The 19,622-nt window shown below is 36.1% G+C and overlaps 4 protein-coding genes and 3 pseudogenes across 4 annotated transcripts; 4 read left to right on the forward strand and 3 right to left on the reverse strand.

The window, feature by feature from the left end:
* Positions 1 to 1,719: 1,719 nt before the first annotated feature.
* On the reverse strand, positions 1,720 to 2,810 carry LOC120153799. The gene is made up of 4 exons (XM_039165673.1): positions 2,738 to 2,810; positions 2,258 to 2,384; positions 2,103 to 2,175; positions 1,720 to 1,997 (listed from the first exon to the last, which is right to left on the reverse strand). The coding sequence occupies exons 1-4, from the start codon at positions 2,763 to 2,765 to the stop codon at positions 1,725 to 1,727; spliced, it is 501 nt and encodes a 166-aa protein (XP_039021604.1). The 5' UTR covers positions 2,766 to 2,810; the 3' UTR covers positions 1,720 to 1,724.
* A 2,457-nt stretch (positions 2,811 to 5,267) lies between these two features.
* On the forward strand, positions 5,268 to 5,789 carry LOC120154099 (annotated as a pseudogene).
* Positions 5,790 to 6,737: 948 nt separating this feature from the next.
* Positions 6,738 to 8,172, forward strand: LOC120153796 (annotated as a pseudogene).
* A 640-nt stretch (positions 8,173 to 8,812) lies between these two features.
* LOC120153798 (probable glutathione S-transferase) lies at positions 8,813 to 9,833 on the reverse strand. Its single transcript, XM_039165672.1, has 2 exons — positions 9,392 to 9,833; positions 8,813 to 9,300 (listed from the first exon to the last, which is right to left on the reverse strand). The coding sequence occupies exons 1-2, from the start codon at positions 9,707 to 9,709 to the stop codon at positions 8,947 to 8,949; spliced, it is 672 nt and encodes a 223-aa protein (XP_039021603.1). The 5' UTR covers positions 9,710 to 9,833; the 3' UTR covers positions 8,813 to 8,946.
* Positions 9,834 to 11,893: 2,060 nt separating this feature from the next.
* Positions 11,894 to 15,601, reverse strand: LOC120153793 (putative disease resistance protein RGA3). Its single transcript, XM_039165670.1, has 2 exons — positions 15,393 to 15,601; positions 11,894 to 15,319 (listed from the first exon to the last, which is right to left on the reverse strand). The coding sequence occupies exon 2, from the start codon at positions 15,295 to 15,297 to the stop codon at positions 11,917 to 11,919; it is 3,381 nt and encodes a 1,126-aa protein (XP_039021601.1). The 5' UTR covers positions 15,298 to 15,319; positions 15,393 to 15,601; the 3' UTR covers positions 11,894 to 11,916.
* Positions 15,602 to 15,885: 284 nt separating this feature from the next.
* On the forward strand, positions 15,886 to 16,930 carry LOC120153801 (protein PHLOEM PROTEIN 2-LIKE A1-like). The gene is made up of 3 exons (XM_039165674.1): positions 15,886 to 16,092; positions 16,212 to 16,327; positions 16,416 to 16,930. Exons 1-3 carry the CDS (start codon positions 16,003 to 16,005, stop codon positions 16,795 to 16,797), a joined length of 588 nt encoding a protein of 195 aa, XP_039021605.1. The 5' UTR covers positions 15,886 to 16,002; the 3' UTR covers positions 16,798 to 16,930.
* A 449-nt stretch (positions 16,931 to 17,379) lies between these two features.
* Positions 17,380 to 18,927, forward strand: LOC120154100 (annotated as a pseudogene).
* Positions 18,928 to 19,622: the final 695 nt, after the last annotated feature.

Genomic DNA, 19,622 nt, shown 5'->3' on the forward strand with positions numbered 1-19,622 from the left:
GGTCATCACCATAGGTAGCTGATTTAGATGTGTTTTTACAAGGATTTATGTTAATTTAGGGTTTTCCTGGGTGGTAGGGACATGGGGGATTTATGTGTTATTGTGGAGTTCTTGATGTTGCCTGTGTTTAATTACGAATTTACGATGCTATAGGTAACCGAAAATAGTTCTTTCTGAATGTGACACCGTGATTAATGATGTTTGTGTATCGGTTCATATAGAACGTCTTAGAAAATTCAAGACAATCAAGCATATCTAACTTTGAATGAGAACTGATTGCTTCTTTGTCTACTACCTAGCATTACCTTCTATCGAACGCCTGCTACAGAACGGGGAGTAGATTTCCCTTTTTTTAGGCAGTATGTGGGTGGGAATTTTTAGTTAGTGCTGATGATGCAATCTGGCATTAGGAAATACCTCGGATCGTAATGTTTCCAATGTTAATTATGAAGTTAACTAAGCGAATGTTACTGCTCTGTGTGCTCTGCACCAGATCAGGCTTGAGATAGCCAAAGAATGCTGGAAAGTTACAAGATTGGAGGGTTGTTACGTTGATTCAAAATAGATGGATCATTAACTTCTCCAATTGTTAATTCTTTGAATTAAACGAGTGTGTGTAGGTACTGCACATAGGAATTGAGTTTGAAAATCAAGTGAAGATCCCCTTGGAATCAGGACACTTATTTTGTACGAGGGTCCAGTATGTACGCTGCTAGGTCTATTACAATTAGAACATGTATGATTCAAAGATCCCATGTAGGTCTAGTTGTCATCATTAAACCGAAATTTTCTGAACTAGATTCTTCTCAATATACAGTAAAATAATGCAACCCTGCACCCTGAAAAGAAAAAAAGTAGCATAAACAGGCGCTTTCGACTTCTGAGTACATTCAAGATAGTCTGTTTTCCCCTTAATTGCAGACTGCCTATCAGAAAAATGGGAATTTGTTTTACCGCAAAACTGTTCAGAAAGCAACATCGTCCGAGGAAAGTAAGAAATCTTTTTCTTACTGCATGATCATTTCTTCAGAATTATACAGCTCTAGTGATGGTTTTTTCCTTCTTTGTTGGTTAATAAATGACAGAACAACTGGATCAGGCAAAAGCTAAGCTAGAAAAGCTGAATTCTCATTGATTGCACTTGGCCTATGCCGGTTTCAGCTTCCATGACTTGGATTTGCTGCCTTATATCATCCCCGGTTGTAATTTTGAAGTTCAGGGTTTTTCCTAGGGTTGAAGTCTTATTATTTGTCACCAACAAGAAGAATGAGTCCTGAAATTTTCCATTGAAACTCTTCTGAAAGATTTCCTGTCTATTATTTTTTTAATGCAACATGCAATGTGATGGAGTGAGACTTGAACATTTCCTGTTCCTAAAAACTAATTACAATGTATCATAATGTCCATCAACAGGCTTTATTGAAAAGAAAGAATGCTGGATCTCAACCATCTTTAACACATAAATTCGCCATTTCCAAAAAGGATTTCCCTGAAATGCAATGGGGAAGTTTCGATGGCACAGACAAGAATGAACAAAGAAGGTTAAGTTGGGGAGAAATGAGGAAACAAATATCATACGTTAACAAAGCCTTCTACAATGAAGTTCAAGAGATTTACTTCTGATTATTAAGCAAACTTTCATGACATTATTCTATACAAACTGAACAATAAACTTATCTCATCTACGATAGACATAATTTTTGAATTGAAAAACGCTCTACTCATCAATCTCCAATCTCTTCACACGATGTTTGAATCCAAACGGTTGCGACGGTCACAAGGGATGCATAAATCGAATTGGGTACCTTCTGCACCATTCTGCCAACACCAGGAACGCCCTCAGTCGCCTTCTTTGCTGCCATAGCTACGGTTGGAGCGGCAACCAAAGCGACAAGCAGTCCCCGACTAACAACAGAAATGGTGTCGGGCGTAAGCCTCTGAATGAATTTCAAAAATTCATTGTTGTCGATTTCTCCATCAAGGTTCAAGTCACATTCCTGCATAGGAGACAATGAATCCTCAAAACATTTTCAGTGCAGCAAACTATAGTGTGTGTATATATATACACGAAAAGAGAGTTTTTTTTTTCCATTGCAGAATACCTTCATTATTGATCTGATTTGGTCCTTAGAGGGTGGATCAATGTGAGGCCCAGGCAAACGCTTATTAATATCACTATAGAAGGAATAATTTGAAGATCATTAAATTTTGATAAAAAGATAAACAATATGGAAATTAATGAAACAAAATTCCTCACTTATACACCAGCAAGACAGCAATATACAGATCTTCAAACGTTAGATTACGTCTTGCTGCCTGATTTTTGACACGCTCAAAAACCCTATCACTGATTCTTCGAATCTGTCTCTTTCTCCATTCCTTCCCTGCCAAAAAAAAAAAAAAACAAGCATGAAACTATCAAATGCACACCGAAACCATGAAAAAACACTTATTCAAACTCAATACTTACAATAGTAAACAACATTTCCAGCCAACATGAACATCTACCCAGAACAATTCTTGATACCCATCTCTTCAAAGTGATCAATAAAAATTAATTTGGCCCTCACTTGTAAAACAATAGAAATTGGAAATCAAAATTTTTATAGAAAACAAAAGGTAAGATCTTCTCTGTTTCGTTTCCATATAATTTATTCTTTTAAAAAGCAGCCTACCGGTGAAAAAAAAAAAATAAAGAGCACCTTTTTAATGGAATGTAAATCAAAACAAGGCTTACCATGAAATTTGTCTAAGACTTGTCCCATGACTTGAGAAACAAGGTATCCTTTCGGAGATTCTAAGGCTTCAGCTTGTCGATGGCATAAACATGAAAGCAGATTGCACGATGGTGAAAGAAAGATAAAGCATTTGATACGATGATGTTTCAGTGGAAAATATTTTTAGGAGTGACGTGGCGCATTGCGGTTGGATGATAGTCAGGAGTAATGTATGGCAAGTTTACTTTGCAGATTGCAATCTTCACGTTTTTATTAATACCATATTTAATATATTAATTAAATATAGTTTAATATAATTCAGATTAATGAAAAAAAAGGAGTTTGTTGAACCGGTGAATCAGATCCGGATCATCCGGTCAAATCTTAAAACACACATTCTTTTTTGGGTATTTCAAGGAGCATATATCGGATCCTCCTGCAACCCTTCACGTGGTGCTTCATGGCTTCACCTGCTTTCATTGGCTGTTCTATTTAGGGTCGAGAATATTTTTATTCAATTCGATTTCCGGTTTTCATATTAATTTTAATAAAATATTTTTATTATTGGATAAAATTTAAAATTATTTTTTGAATTATATAATAATTTAGTCCAAGTATTATGTAATAATAAAGTAAATTATTTCGTAAAACTGTATCTCAACTAAGTTTTTATTTGTAAATCTATTTTAGTTTTTTTTTTAAATATCAATCTAAGGGAGGGGAAGGAGAATTTTGCTCCTAACGAGTATTGAAACCACAAACTAGGGGAGAAAAAAAGTGTCAACTGAAAATTTTTAACTATCTGCTCTAAATATTGTTGATGTAAATCTATATTAATTAAGTTCTTAAATTTAAAAATATTTTTTTGACAAAATGGATTCACTAATTTTATTAAAAATTAAAAATATTTAAATTACAATGAAGGTTTATAACCACATCCGTAAACTAAACACATAGTAAGAATATTTTTCATATAATTATTAACATAATAAACTAACCATTTAAGATTACACGAGGGTCATATAAAGAAAGTATTAAAAACCTAATTAAATAAATAGGAATAAAAGGTATATCAGACTAATCAGCAAACAAAACAAAAAAAAGATCAAGCAACTATCAGCTCATTGGTTATTAAATAGTTTGATTGAATAAAAATTAAATTATAAGATTATTCATAAAGCGAAAGACAATTTATATTAGTCGATAATTTAAATAAGTATGTGGTCTATAAAATTATTTCAGATAAATAATTCAAGTTAGGATTGTTTTATCATCTACTCTAAAGTTCGAATATAAGATAATTTGTCTTAGCTATTGGAGTCAATGGTGAATATAAGGTTTGTTCAGAGTGGGCATGCCGACGTTAGAATTCGATTTCTTATAATAATTTTCTAGTTTACTATTGGTGTTCACTATAAAATTTTATTTATACTCACCCCATATAATTTTTTTTATTAATATATATGTGTCAACCTTTAAAAATATTTCAGATCCACTATTGAAAAAACATTTTGACCGTTGAATAGAGACATATATATATATATATATGCTTGATAGAGTTAGACAACACATTAAATCAGACTCAAGATGAACTAATCTTAAATTTATTTAAAAATTAATTTCACTTGTAAACTATATAGTATATTTACCTTAATCTAAAGTAAATATAGAAATATGTATATATAACTTGCATAATTTGATATATCAAAGTAATATGATGATTTTCGATATGTTAGACGTATAACACACATTACATAATTACATTTATATATATATATATATAATCATTTTCATCGTATGATTTAAAATAAAATATTGAAATAAAATTGATTAGATCAAGTAGACAAATAAAACTTAGAGGATCACACATATCAATAAGAATAATATATTTAATTATGATAAAATCGTTGGAGAAAGGCTACAAATGAACTTAATTTTCAGTAATTTTATATGTTTGAAGGTTCAGTCCTGCTACTTAAATAAATAGAATAAAATCATCACCGCTTCAATCTCTAAAAATAATATATCTGAATTATGTTTATAAAACTCGAATCTTGATTTCATTTTGTCATTTTTTTGTGTGGCTTCATCGATTAGGTTGTTCACAGTTTTGCTTTTATTATATGATGATAATGTTCTTGTGATAGATAGGTTAACACAATTAAATGTCCGAAGCCTCAAGTGAAAAGTCCTAGTGATGTTACCATTTTATATTTTTATTAAGAATATCACATTTTAACGCATATATTTATTTATTTATTTATTTATTACATCAAACATTTTAATTCAGTAAACATGATTTATACAGAATTATAAAGTCATATATCAAATTAATTTAATTTTAGATTTGTATAAATAAAATATTGTATTTCTTTTCATCACCGAATTAAAGATATATAAAGTTAGTTTTTCCCCTACTGCTAGAATATTCTCTTGGAGACGGGGATAACACAAAGTTACAACAAGAATAAACAATACTAAAAACAAAACTAGTTCAGGAATGATAAGATGCATATATATGATGTTAAAAAGACGAGAAAGCAAACAACAATGGCGGGCGAAGTAAAGATGTTGAACATATGGTCATCCCCTTTCGGTTTAATGGTAGTTTGGGCGTTGAAGCTCAAAGGCATATATATGGTGAACAATACGAGTCCAACAAGAGTGCTTTGCTTCTTCACTGCAATCCCATCTACAAGAAAATCCCAGTCCTCGTCCACAACTCCAAACCCATCTCCCCAACACCCTTACGAGCCAAGGGAAAGAACGGGAGGAAGCCATGGAAGCAGCGGTGGAGAACCTGAAGTTTGTGGAGGAGGAGCTGGAGGGAAAGAGATTGTTCGGGGGAGATGAGATGGGGCTGGCGGATCTTGCTTTTGGTTGGCTTGGGAACTTGATCGGTGTTTTGGAACAACAGAGTGGTTTGAGACTGATTGACGGGAGGTTTCCGTTGTCATCCGCATGGATTTGGAGTTTTCGGAAATTGAGATAATAAAAGAAAGTTGGCCGTCTCACGACAAGCTCGTCGTCAAGTACCAAGCCCTTTACGAGAAACTCCATCCTCTAAAATGACAGGATTTTCCATGGATGGGGAGCTTATGTTATCATATGGATATGAATAAATTCAAACTGTTTTTTTTTTAAAAGGAAATTGTCAAGAAACAGAAGTTGTAAGAGTGGTGACAGAGCTCAGTGTTCCAATATCCATGGAGAATTCCACTTATTCGTTAAAATACAAAGAAATTCAAGTTATAAGCTTCACCTATCTTTATCGGTGTTCGCTGTTGGAGCTCAACAGATCAAAGACTTTCAAATGGTATCGGGCTACCTTGAACAATGTATTTTAAATTCAATATAGTTTTTACCAATTAATCAGTCATTTCTTTAATAACCAATCGTTAAAGTATATAATAAATTGATCATTAAATAATAAAATGAAATGAAAAATAGTTAAAAATTTAATTAAACAATTAAAAGTATTGGATATAAACAATCAAAAGTATCGGAAATGAAAGATAAATATGATCAATACTAAATATAAAAATACATATAAAAATAATAATATATTGATAAATTAATTTTATCTCAACTCAACCATGACTTATATTTGATGACTACGAGTGTTTATCAAATATCGATAAAAGAAAATTAATATGAGCACCTAAAGTAAAGGTAGATACAACAATGATGGATTTTGTAGGTGAGACGAGTGGATCCAACGTCCAAAGGGAGCAATCCAAGTCAATAGCAGACGGCATAAATTCAGATTTTTCTTCAAACAATTCATTTTGTTTTTATATTTAAAATAAATATTATTAAAAAAATGACACGATTCCTGGATCACGAACGAGTTTAATATAGTAATTTTTAGGTAATACTAATTTAATCCCTCGAATATTGCAGGTTACCATAGCCCAAAACCCAATACAAACGTTCGAAATTTTGCAACCCAAAACAGTTGCTTAATTATGAACCAAAAAGGGGTGCCTTTAAGATCCAAACCAAGAGGCAGCCGCTGCATATATCTATCCTTTCTTCTTCCTCTCGCTTATTGCAGAGAATCCCTCTGATTTCTGTCTCCTGGATTACAGATGTTTACTTTGAATCTCATACCATCCTCTCCCGTCGCTTTCTCTAAATCCACTCATCGATATCATCCCATAAAAAGGATCCAAATCCCCCATAACTTTACTCACTCTCCCGTTCTTCTCAACAAATCCACCCCCTCTCAGCTCCAATCTCTGCAACTCCAACAAAATCCATGGCTTCCCTTTGGGCAAGATCCAAGCTTTAACCACCAAAACAGCTCATTTCGGGAATATCCTTGAAATCCCGTCTAGGAAACCAGGATCCCATGTTCCCAAAGCAGCTGCATCATCCGAACCGAATCCAGAAGCCGAATCTGTTGAAGCCGCAGCAGCTAAGTCAAAGGCCAAAACTTTACAGCTCGCACTTGTGTTCGGTTTTTGGTACTTTCAGAACATTGTCTTCAACATTTACAATAAGAAAGCGTTGAATGTGTTCCCATTCCCATGGCTTCTCGCTTCTTTTCAACTCTTTGCCGGTTCAATTTGGATGTTGGTCCTCTGGTCTTTAAAGTTGCAACCTTGTCCCAAAATCACAAAGCCTTTCATTATCGCACTCCTCGGACCCGCATTGTTCCACACAATAGGCCACATCTCGGCCTGTGTTTCGTTCTCCAAAGTTGCCGTTTCTTTCACACATGTAATCAAATCATCGGAGCCCGTGTTTTCCGTTGTTTTCTCTTCGTTCCTCGGTGATACATACCCTTTAAAAGTCTGGCTTTCTATTCTCCCCATTGTTCTGGGATGTTCTCTAGCTGCAGTAACTGAAGTTTCCTTCAATCTCCAAGGCTTATGGGGTGCTTTGATCAGCAATGTGGGATTCGTGTTGAGAAACATTTATTCCAAGAAAAGTTTGCAGAACTTCAAGGAAGTGAACGGATTGAATCTTTATGGTTGGATCAGTATAATCTCTCTGTTTTATCTGTTTCCAGTGGCTGTTGTCGTTGAAGGGTCCCAATGGGTTCAAGGATATCACAATGCGATCCAAACAGTGGGGAATGCTTCCACATTTTACATGTGGGTTTTGCTCTCTGGGATTTTTTATCATCTGTACAATCAATCGTCTTACGAGGCGCTCGATGAGATCAGTCCTTTGACATTTTCTGTGGGGAACACGATGAAGAGAGTGGTGGTTATAGTTTCGACTGTGTTGGTGTTTAGGAATCCAGTTCGGCCTTTGAACGCACTTGGATCTGGGATTGCCATTCTTGGAACTTTCTTGTATTCCCAAGCTACAGCCAAGAAGAAGACCTCTGCTGGTGAAAAGAAGAGCTGAGAGGTTTCAGTAATTTCTTCAAAGTTTTAAACTTTTTTTGGGGTCTTTCATTTTCATGAGATTACATTTGCATTTTGCATCTTTTTCTTCCATCACTTTTTTTTATATATAAATGTTAATAAATGACCTTTATTTTGCATTCTTAATCTGCGCTTCTCTATTCCTGCATGCTTGCTTTGTGGGTAATATTAAATAAAACCCCATTTATCATTTTATTATAAAAACAACCCTCAAACGGCATTAATTAAAAAACATCCTTAAATTAAACACGTAGAAGTACCTCGCTTTCTACAAAAACATGTAAAGGTCTGATCTCACTTTTCACAAAACGCGAGGTCATCGTACGTGAAATTTTTTTTGATATTTTTCCGATTAACGTTGTTTGAGAGTTGTTTTTCCAATAAAATAATAAAGAAGATTTTTTATTTAGTAATGCTGCTTTTTGTTCAGGATTAAAGTGACGTCCAATCTTTTTATGCAAGTTTACCATAAATTAATCTTACCAACTAATTGTATCGTATAAATATAAATAAATCATAATCAACGAAACAATAAACCCTGAGTTTGAAGGAATTGGTAACCACCTACCGTTAGATGGTTGGTGTAATATATAACTTTATTATCATTTCTAATTCGTGGTGGTTGTTGCACCAACCATGTCAATCATGTAAAAATAAGTTGATAGGTTAAAAGTATTTTAATACGAGTTATTAAGTCAATAAGATTCATAAAAATACGACAATACCAAACACCTTAATGGCTTAATTATGAAATCGAGAATTACAGACAGTAGCACGATACACAATCCACATTGTTACTAGCAAATTTTAGAGCAGAAATGATAAAGAAGCAAACGAGAGACGAAAAATTATTTGATTTGCATAGCGTCTTGAATGGCGCAGAATATACTGCGCAATTCATGGGGCGGGGGAAGGTTTTGCGCAACGCTTGTGATTTGCAGAAAGTTCTTGATCCATGCATCTAAGCGGGGAAACTTTGTGGAATCCATTGCTTTGAAGCCCCCAACTTCTTCAATGAACTGCAACCAATACGCAATCCATCCGGCCACGATATCAAGGTATCCGATCTCTTCGCCTCCGCTGAAATATTTCTTCCCTTGAAGCTCTCCTTCCAATAAGTTTAGGGCCTCAGTCGTCGACTCCACCGCAATCGCTTGAGCTTCTGCCGTCGTCGCAAATGCTTTCCTCGCCGCTTCCATCAACTACACCCCCAACACTTGTAATTTCAAGTTGATTCAAACATAAATGATGAAAAAAGAAAAGACAAATCGTGGTTAACAAAGTACCAATCACCTTGTCATCAATAAACGCAGCCCAGAAACGGGCGTAAGCTCTCTGCGGAGGATCTTCGGGCAACAGAGGCCTCTGTTTCCATGTCTCATCGATGTACTCGAGGATGATTTTGGATTCGACGATGGGCTTACCACCATGAACGAGTACGGGAACCTTTTTGTGAACTGGGTTCAACGCGAGAAGCAATGAACTCTTATGAACAAGGTCTTCTTCAATGAACTCGTACTCCACGCCCTTCAGCTTCAGTGCCCACAAAACTCTTACGGTAAACATGCTTTGCCTTGTCCCCAACACCTTCAAATCTTCTGCACCTGCCATGGTTTTCTTGGAAAAAGAAAGATATTTACTGATTGCGGGAATGAAGGGATTAAAACACACCTATATACATAACTTTTATTAATACAAAATTAGCGTTTTCTTAGTTGTTTACGGGGAAGACGACCTAAGTCAATAAATATTGATATATTAATTGTCAACAAAATAGGTTTATATTTTAATAATTATTTATACACGAATGATGTAAATGGACGCACCATGGAATATGATTCGGAAAAGAAAAACCCAAATGCATAAAGTTTCAATAATACTAATTAAGAAAAAGATACTTGTATAATTGTTGTAACAGCAAAAAGCAAAAGAAAAAAGAAAAAGACGCACCATGGAATATGATATAAAAAGAATAATCCAAAAGCATAAAGTTACAATAATATTTAATTAAAAAGAATTGTATGATTATTGTAACATAAAAAACTTGTAACACGAATCAGCTTATCTTAGTAGAAGTTAAGAGTTCGAGCTTCAGTAATTACAGTAGGGTGATTGAGCAGTCATTGTCAAATAGTTGAAAGTATTTAGAAAATATAATATTTTATAATTATCTTAGCTTAATAAAAAAGAACTTGTATAATTTGTTAGGTTTAGGATCACAAAAAACTGTTTTTTTTATATAAATAGAACAAAATTTGCTAATTTTATTTAAAAATTAAAATTACAATGAATGTTTTATAATTGTAGACGTAAATTAAGCATACAATTACGATAATTTTTATAACTATTGATATAATAAATTAGTCATTTAAGATCATATATGAATCATATAAGGAAAAATTAAAAATCATCCAAAAAATCCAATAAAATATAAATGCACATAAATCAGAGTCGAGTATCGTAAGAAAATTATCTCTAAATGTTAATCGTATATTCAAATTCAATCGAATGGTCTAAAGCACGAAAAATTAATAAGATAACAAATAAGTATCATCTTGATCAGTCGAATCAATATAAAATCTAACTTTAAAAAATTAAATAATAAAATAACTAAAATGATTTATAAAAAAATAGAAATATATCAAAAGAAATAAAAACGTACCTTAGAAACCCGGTGAATGAATTTATTTGACTTAATATCACTTTAGTTGACTTATTATTATTTCTCAATTCTTTCTTTCGTGGGCCCTCGTCTAATTTTTTTTTTATAAAAGCCCTCTTCTAATCTTAAATATTTAAGAGCCATCCATTGGCAAAATCAGTCCAATAAGCCCAATATCATAGGTGGGCGAATTATTTAGCCTAATACAATACAAAGCCATTTATTTAGGGATCTACAGTATTTGTTATATTCGATTTGATGATTTTCAAAAAAAATATTTTTTATTCAAACTTTTCACTCTGGTTTGATAAAATTTAATTAAAAAATATATTTTATTAAAAATTATCATCTAAACATAACAAGTTTAAGTAAAAAATATTATTTAAATAAACACGCCACTTTGATATGATAATTTTCTTGAACAATATAACAAATATCATAAATCCCCAAATAAACTTTTATATGTACTGTTGGGCTAATTAATGAAACTGTTTGCTCAGTGAAAAAAGACCGCCATTGAACTGCACGCCTTAGAAACCTAGTGAATGAATTTGGCCCATTTTTAGCAATGAACTAATAAAGTCCATATTTTGAACCAACAAAATTAACAACATATTATGATTTACAAAATTCATCTATCAATTCCCAAACACAGAATCATTTAAAATTATTGTTAAAGGTTAAATTTTCTAAACAATTTTAATGTTAAAAGGAAATATTATTTTTTTAAAAGTTTTGAATTCGAATAATTGTACGTCTACACGATATATCCACGTACGATGATAGAAAATGTAATTGAGGGGGAACAATGGAAGACGAATTACAATGTAAATAAAGCACATGAATTCGGTTATTCGACTGCTCCTTAACTATATGTTTACAAACACAAATATTGGGAATGACAATCATTATTTGAAGCTATTATTTTCATCCGCCACGGACAGCAGTAAATAAACCAACCTCTCACGGCCCTGCAAAACACATACAACCATGTGTCGGTTTCCCTTTAAGCTTGAAACAGTTAATGAACAAGAATGATTTGCAGGTAGAACGTGCTTTAGAAATGGTGGTTTGCATGAAACAATAAATCAAAATATATGTGTGTGAGAGAAGAAACACACTTTCTACAACCAACCATATGTTGGTGCGACCATTGCTAGACGGAATCGATTTCCAGGTCCGTAACGTGTTTGATCTTCGGCCATTCTGTACCGTGCTCTTGGCATTGTTGTACAAGCAGGGGACATCCATGGATCTCCAAATGTTGAAGAGATGAAGGTAGTCCAACCTCGGGAAAGGACTGAATCGAGGGGCAATCCTCCAAATACAAGTCCTTGAGTGAGGCAAGGCTCGTTAATGTCTGTTCGGAACCTAGAGATTTCAGAATGCGACACGAGCCGATCACTAGACATTGGAGTGCACTTGGTAGCCCTTCATTGGGAAGTGATTCGAGCTTTGGACACCCTCGAACAGAGAGCAGTTGGAGAGATGACAAGCTTTTCAATGACCCTTCTTCTTCAGACAACGAAGACAGATCTTCACAGTCACTTATATACAGACTGTTAAGCCCCGGAAGATGTGGCAATCTTGGGAAGGAGGTAAGGTTTGAGATGTTTGAAATGACCAGGGAGTAGAGAGAGTTGCTACTTGGTATGTTCCTTACGAGTGCATCATTAGAGCACAATCCCAAAGCTAAATGCTGAAGTCGTTGCGACACCGGAAGGGCGGTCACGAGTTCACATCCTTTTATTTCCAGCTTTTGAGGAAAAAACATCCGAGGAAGTGCTCGGATGTTGGGGCAGTTCTCCATTTTCAACTCCAAAAGACCAATCAATGAAGGCCTAGGTTCACCTGCTCGGTTGCCTTGATTATCTACGGAAATAAGCCCACCTTCTCGCCAATTCTCCAGAACAAGATTGTCAGCAAGTATTAGAAACATCAGAGAAGGAGCAAATGGAAGAGCCTTGAGTGAATCACACTTTTTTATCTTCAGAGCTCTTAAATTGAACATCAATTCTGGAACCTTCCTTAGCTTGGGGCAGTTACTGATACGTAGTCTAGACAATGAATGACTTTGAGCTTCTGGCCATTCTTCCAGTTCCCGCATCCCTTTGATGTAGAGCTCTCTAAGGCAAGGTAACTGACCAACAGAGAATGTTGTGCACTTAGTGCAATGACTCAATGTGAGTTTTACTAAATTTGGAAGGAAACGATGACTTTCCGTCATCCATGACGGAAAATTAGAGCCCTTGAAATGATGAAGGGCCAGCTCTTTGAGATTAGAATGAGGCTGGAGGTCTTTGAGGTCCCTCTCTGCTCTGACTTCATCTTCTTGGTTGTTGAACTGTTTGTCACTCCATTCTAACGCCAGCTTCTCAAGTCTCTCCTTCTGGTTTAGCTTTGCCTCAGCTGCGTTCACCGCATTCTCCAGGTTGGATATATGCAGCTTTCCTGTAAGATTCTCCATGTCCTTCAACTCTCCGATGCCATGTCGGGTTTCACCTTTGAGTACTTGAAATGCATGCAGGTTCTGTAGTCTGCTTAAGTTTCCCAATCCTGGTGGCAGTGTCCTACATTTGAACCAAAACATCTCATCTAGCTCGAGATAAATCAGGTTAACCAATTTACCAAGGTCCTTGGGCAATTCAAAAAGCCAAAGGCACCCTAGAAGCTTAAGGGTCTGTAGATTCCACAGGTTACATACAGAATCAGGAAGCCTTTTGATCTCGGTCCTGGAGAGATCCAAGGAGCGCAATAGCTTCAACTCTTCAACCGAGCTTGGCAATTCCGAGATTGAGGTCGAACTTAGATCCAAGACACGAATGTACTTTAGAGAACGAAACATCTGGTCCAGAGCCTGCACTCCTATGCTTTTCAAGTACTCGCTAGGCAGTAGGAGCGTGCGCAACTTATTACATGTCTTAAAAGCCTGTTTGCAGGTTGGACTCTCTAATTCCTGGCAAAGAAATGAGACATGACGAGATTCTCGATCAAAAACACACGGCTCGTTATCCTTGACTTGGCAGCACTCCGGACTCGAAACCGATACTGCCAACTCATGGATAAGATCATGCATTTTGTATCTCTTTTTGTTATCAATGTCTAAAATTTGGAAGAAAGACCTCGTTAACAACTCATCAAAGTATTCGCATCCGGTCTCCTCTGCGCTACTTCGCCCTCTATGCTGTATAAATGCTTCAGCCATCCAAAGCTTGATCAGCTCCTTCCTGTCAAAAACGTAGGCCTTTGGAAATATAGAGCAATACGAAAAACACTGCTTTAAATAGGAAGGCAAGTCATCGTAACTCAATTTCAAGGCAGGCAAAATTTGGGGTTTATCAAGGCTTCTCTCGCCTTCTAGCTCCCATATGCTATCTCTTAAGATCCGCCTCCATTTGTCTACATCGACGTTACCGCGCAGGAGACCCCCCATTGCCTTCACAGCCAAAGGCAGACCATTGCATTTTCCAACGATTTCCCTACCGATACCTTCCAATTCCATTAGTCTGCGGCTCGGCACGTTATTGCAGTCTTTGAAAGCAATCCTTTTGAACAATGACCAACATTCCTCCTGGGGCAGATATTCTAATCTATAGGGAGTTTGGGTCCCCATAATGTCGGACACCCTGTCAGATCGAGACGTGACTAAAACTCTGCTACCTTTACCTCCTAGCTTCAAAATGTTTCGAAGCGGATCCCACTCTTGGTAGTTGTCAACCCAAACATCGTCTAGAACAAGCAGGAAGTTCTTGCCGGCCAAGATGTCTTTGAAGCGTGACACTAGGCCGTCAAAGGACAAGTTGTTAGAAACCTCCATTTGAGTGTGGAACTCTATAATTCCCTTGAGAATCCTTTTGAGATTGAAATCAATGGTGACACAGACCCACATCTTATACTCAAAGTGACCCTTAACTCTTCCATCATTGAAGATGAGTTGAGCTAGAGTTGTTTTGCCTAAGCCTCCCATCCCAATGATGGGAGTGACAGAAACACCACCTTCACTACTATTAGATTCATTTGATAGAATCTGATCTATTAATCTTTGTTTATCAGACTCCCTACCGAACACATCAGTAGTTTCGACAAAGGAACTGGTGAGTGGAAAGTCGACCGGACTTTGAGAACGAGACCTTCCACCATCACCACTACTTACATTGAGGTTGAAATCTCTCCTGTCTTTAGCAATCAAATCAAGTCTTTCTGAAATTCTTTTGATCTCAGATGCCGCACGGATTTTAGCTCGGATTCTACGAACCTTCCCGAGGCGAGCTTTGGCTGCAAAAGAGTCTAGTATGTCCTCCGCATCAAAAGCAGCATCTTTGAGCCTTGAGAGCCAGAGTCTCAACGATCGATCGCAAGCAGACCTCTGCTCAGCATCTTCAAGCACAGCTCTAATAGTTTCTAGAGTGTGTAACAGCTTTTTCAGATCCTCCTTAACACCCTTGATTGCAGCATATTCGTCGTGGATCAAGGTTGCAACAGTTTCAGCGAGCATGGAAACTATAGGACTCACGAAAATAGAAGCTATTTCAGCCATGACTACTTGAAATTGGTCACAACTCCTGAAACAAAGAAAAATATATTAGATTCATTTCATTCATATTAATTGTTATTCATTCATGGAAAAATCACACAACACCAGAAAGAGAAGTAACAACTCCGTTAGATTACACAAGAACAAAAACCTTAACAAGGGATTCGAATCAAGATGAATGGATTGCTTTGATTTTCCTTTGGTTCCTGCTTCTGCTATATATAGGTAAAGTTCACACGGTAGAGATACCTCCGAAACTTCTTAGTTTCTTCTTCCACTGCTGGTTTTGTAACTTCTGGAGGAAGAAAGACTTGGATCTGGTCTTCAACTTTACGTGTTTCACAATTGACAGTGTAGGGAAAAGAAGAAGAGAATAGTCATAGCAGTTCAGGTAGAAGTTGGAACAAGTCTTTTACTAGTAGTCGGTAGGTACTTGTAATTAATGTCCTCTTCTCTGCATATTTAGACTTTTCTGGCTCTCTAGAATTTATTACTTTGACGCGTTCTCATGTAAAAAGAAGGTGAGAATTTATGGTTCGAGGAAAAAAAAACTTGCAGCAAATTTCCTGGAAGTTTAATTTCCTTAATTTAGACTGTTCATCGGGTTTTACTCTATATATAAAGAAAGTGATTGAAGTCAACAGAGGACATTAAAGGTTTCTGGAGTCTATAGACTCTTTGATTTTGTTTGGGAACATAACATAAGCAATGAACTTTCTGAGGAAGAATGAGAAGAAGAAGAAGGAGGAGGAGGAGGAGGAAGACAACAAGGAGGCCTTCCTTGATCACAAGAGAAAGGTATATTCACATATATTTCTAATTATTTTCTCCAAAATCTCTATTTTCCTTAGATCCTTCATCCTCAATGGAATCATATACTACAACATTATCTATGATTTACATGATCAATCATGCAGAAAACCTGGGAAGATGCAAGGACTGGTCACAAATGCTTCATGTTGTACGCAAGGTCACTCTACGTCACATGGGGTGGCCGTGAGAATTGGATTTGGAACAGTTTTAAAGACACAAAGTCACTTTTCTCTTCTCTTCTCTTTGTTTTCAGTGATCCATTTCTGTAAATCTCCGTGGTCCTAAACTCTAATTATCTGATATTGCAGTGAAGAAAACATCGAAGTAGCGAAATTAAGCCATGTATGCTGGTTGGACGTGAGGGGGAAGTTCAAAATGTCAGAGCTTTCCCCAGCAACATTATACGAGGCTGTGTACGAGATAAAGTTGACAAAAGGAGCATCCGGTTGGGAACTCCCCGTCAAGCTCAGACTATATCCCCTCCCGAATGGCGACGGGTTCCAAGAAAGGCAAGTCAGTCTATTGGAGAAGCCTAGAGGGGAATGGATAGAGCTCAACGTCGGCGGTTTCCGTACACCGGAGAATATAGAAGAAGCTGCCGGAGAGATATGTTTTGACCTCTATCAACATGGTGGCCACTGGAAGAATGGACTTGTTGTCAGGGGTGCCATTTTAAGGCCTAAAACCTGAACCATTAGCTACTTCATATGACTTCTACTGTTAACAAACACACTAGTTTTGACTACTTTTCACGTTTTTGTATTCTTTGTATTTGTGGCCACTTTCCCTCTCTATAAATAAACATCTTGGATGCCATTGATATATCTAATTGATTTAAACACAATTATGTTGGAATCAAAATTGGATTTAGCTCCTTTATTTAAACTCAATTATAAATCTCCAAACTTGAGTTGGATCAAAATTGGATAACATTAAACATAATTAAAGATATTATTTTTTATGTATAACGATCGATATCTGATCTATTGATAGACTAATTCAGATCGGGTATTGCAGAGGCAATAGCTAACCTCCCAACTCAGTTTACTCTATTCACAATCGGTAGTATTCGAACCCTTGATATTATTTTGATTGTTAAATCTGAATAATTTTGATTGGGAAAAGAAATGTCATTTAACAATTGAAAGGAAGTGCAAAAGAAATGTCATTTAACAATTGAAAGGAAGTGCCTCAGATTAGTTGATTTTTGGAATGCTGAGTATAAGACTCACTTCAGTTGGATCCTAGCTAAGTTGTTCAAAATGAGGAGTGATGCTAGGAGGTTATTTTGTTCCAGCAGAAATTGGGACCAAATTAATGCTAGATGGATATGGGAAAACATTCGGAATAGGTGTGAGAAGGTTTGTTGGCACCGCCTGGTGTGGTTCCCTGGCCACATCCTAAAACTCTCACTGATTTCTTGGATGGCAATCTTGGATAGATTGCCAACAAAGGACAAACTTTCTAGGTTTGTTATTATAATGGATGGAGGCTGTGGTCTGTGTAGCTCTGGGCTTGAATCTCGTGATCATCTATTCTCTGATTGTGTTTTTGCAAGGGAAGTTTGGACTGCTATTCTTCTTGCCTGTGGTCTTACTCGGGCACCTCTTAGCTGGAGTGACTCTATTCACTGGCTGCTGCTCAACCTTAAAGGCAAATCTCTACTGGTGCACATCCTAAAGCTGGCTTGGACTGGGTTTATTTACTACATATGAGAGGAACGAAACCACAGACAATTTAGAGGCTTTCATCGTTCGGTTGGAACTGTTGTCAGTAGTATTAAAGAAGCTGTTAGAATAAAATTGTATAGAAGTCATATGAATAGGGTAGATGCTGTTAATAGGAAACTGTGTATAGATTAGGGTTTGGTGTAATGTCTTTGTGATTACGTTTTGTAGCAGCTTATGCTGCCTTCTTTTTGGATGAATGAATTTTACTTATCCAAAAAAAAAAACTTGACAGACCTGTTCTTGTCATGAGACATGGTTTTCAGGTAACAGTCTATCAATTATATTATTATCTAGTTTTTGTATGATGAAATTGAACAAGTTGTGGTCTTCAGAATACAAAATCAACATCAGGGCAGATTAAATACTTGGTATATTGCACGGAAAACGCGGTTATGAATTTGAAGGAAGATCAGGAGCAGATGGTGTGGTTAGTTGATTTCCAAGGGCTGGCAAAGGCGACCGTATCTGTTAAGCTGTCTCGGGAAACAACTCGTATCTTGCAGGATCACTATCCCGAGAAACTTGGCCTTGGAATCCTCTATAATCCTCCCAAATTATTTCAATCTTCCTGGATGGTACTTGTTATTACTGTTTTGGTTAATAATTGAATCAAACTTTTGTTGATCGAATTAATTAAATTATAACTTGTGTATCAAGAAATAGTACCCAACACAGATGCTTCGGATGGTTTTAAAGGATTCAAACTCTTTGGCAGATGTTGAAGCCATTCCTTGAGCCTAAAACATACCAGAAAGTGAAGTTTGTGTATTCCAATGATCCGGAGAACCGGAAAACTATTGAAGAAATCTTTGATTTGGATAAGTTGGATGTTGCATTTGGTGGAAGAAACATGTCGAGATTCGATTATCAAGCCTAGGCGCGACAGATGAAGGATGATGACGGAAGAACATAGAGTTCCCTGCAATCCAGTTGTTCATTGCCGCTGCCTCATCTTTCATCGATTTTGGCAGAACCATATTGTTCTGAGTCACCGGACGATTTTAATGCATCAGATGAAGGTGGATTATGGTCTGACGACGAAGCTACTCCGTCGAATTTGATAACCAAACCAAATTCGAATCGAACTTGATATATCCAAATCAAATACTGAAATACTGTAGATTCTTCTACTTGATTTTAATTTTTCGATTAAGGGTATTTTAGATAAATGTATTATTATAATAACTTTTTTTTGGATAAATAAAAGAATATTATTACCCAAAAGGGAGCAGTAAATTGCTACAAACAGACATCAAAACAGATACAGATACAATATAGGCATCAAAACAGTTTCAGACATCAAAACAGCCAAAGTGGAGCATGACCAACCAACATAAAGGTTAGTCAATACCCCATTGGATACAAAGAGAGATATTAACTCTATCTATTCTATTGATTATCCTATCTCTTAGTTGAATTCTAACAAACTCCTTAATAGCTTTAAGGATTTCATCAACAGTTCTTGAGCTTCTTCGGAATAACCTTTTGTTTTTTTCTTCCTAAAGAGAATAAATAAATGCAGTCCATGCAAGCTTCAGAATATTTATTAGGAGGGAGTTACCTGTCTAGGAACCACATGCCCAGGATATTTGATGATCCCAGGATAATAAAGATCTCCGCAAGCCGGTTAGTAGTAAGATTTCCTTCCATAGAGAGCTTGCTAGTGGACATTCCATGAACAAGTGATATCTTGTTTCCTGTGCTTCTTTACATAAAACACATAAACCATCAATAGCAATACCCATATGTTGTAATCTAACTTTAGTAGGAAGTCTGTCCAAAATA

This window comes from Hibiscus syriacus, unplaced genomic scaffold (genome assembly GCF_006381635.1).
Source record: "Hibiscus syriacus cultivar Baekdansim isolate YM2019G1 unplaced genomic scaffold, ASM638163v2 tig00111105_pilon, whole genome shotgun sequence".
NCBI lineage: Eukaryota > Viridiplantae > Streptophyta > Magnoliopsida > Malvales > Malvaceae > Hibiscus > Hibiscus syriacus.

Excerpts from the sequence above, each read along its gene's own strand:
- LOC120153798 (XM_039165672.1), bottom strand. The coding sequence starts at position 9,709 with ATGGCAGGTGCAGAAGATTTGAAGGTGTTGGGGACAAGGCAAAGCATG. Across the intron at positions 9,301-9,391 it reads CTGCGTTTATTGATGACAAG|TTGATGGAAGCGGCGAGGAA; the intron begins GTGATTGGTACT and ends TTGGGGGTGTAG.
- LOC120153793 (XM_039165670.1), bottom strand. The coding sequence starts at position 15,297 with ATGGCTGAAATAGCTTCTATTTTCGTGAGTCCTATAGTTTCCATGCTC.
- LOC120153799 (XM_039165673.1), bottom strand. The coding sequence starts at position 2,765 with ATGGGACAAGTCTTAGACAAATTTCATG. Across the intron at positions 2,176-2,257 it reads GCTGTCTTGCTGGTGTATAA|TGATATTAATAAGCGTTTGC; the intron begins GTGAGGAATTTT and ends TTCCTTCTATAG. Across the intron at positions 1,998-2,102 it reads AAATCAGATCAATAATGAAG|GAATGTGACTTGAACCTTGA; the intron begins GTATTCTGCAAT and ends TCTCCTATGCAG.
- LOC120153801 (XM_039165674.1), top strand. The coding sequence starts at position 16,003 with ATGAACTTTCTGAGGAAGAATGAGAAGAAGAAGAAGGAGGAGGAGGAG. Across the intron at positions 16,093-16,211 it reads TCCTTGATCACAAGAGAAAG|AAAACCTGGGAAGATGCAAG; the intron begins GTATATTCACAT and ends TCAATCATGCAG. Across the intron at positions 16,328-16,415 it reads AACAGTTTTAAAGACACAAA|TGAAGAAAACATCGAAGTAG; the intron begins GTCACTTTTCTC and ends CTGATATTGCAG.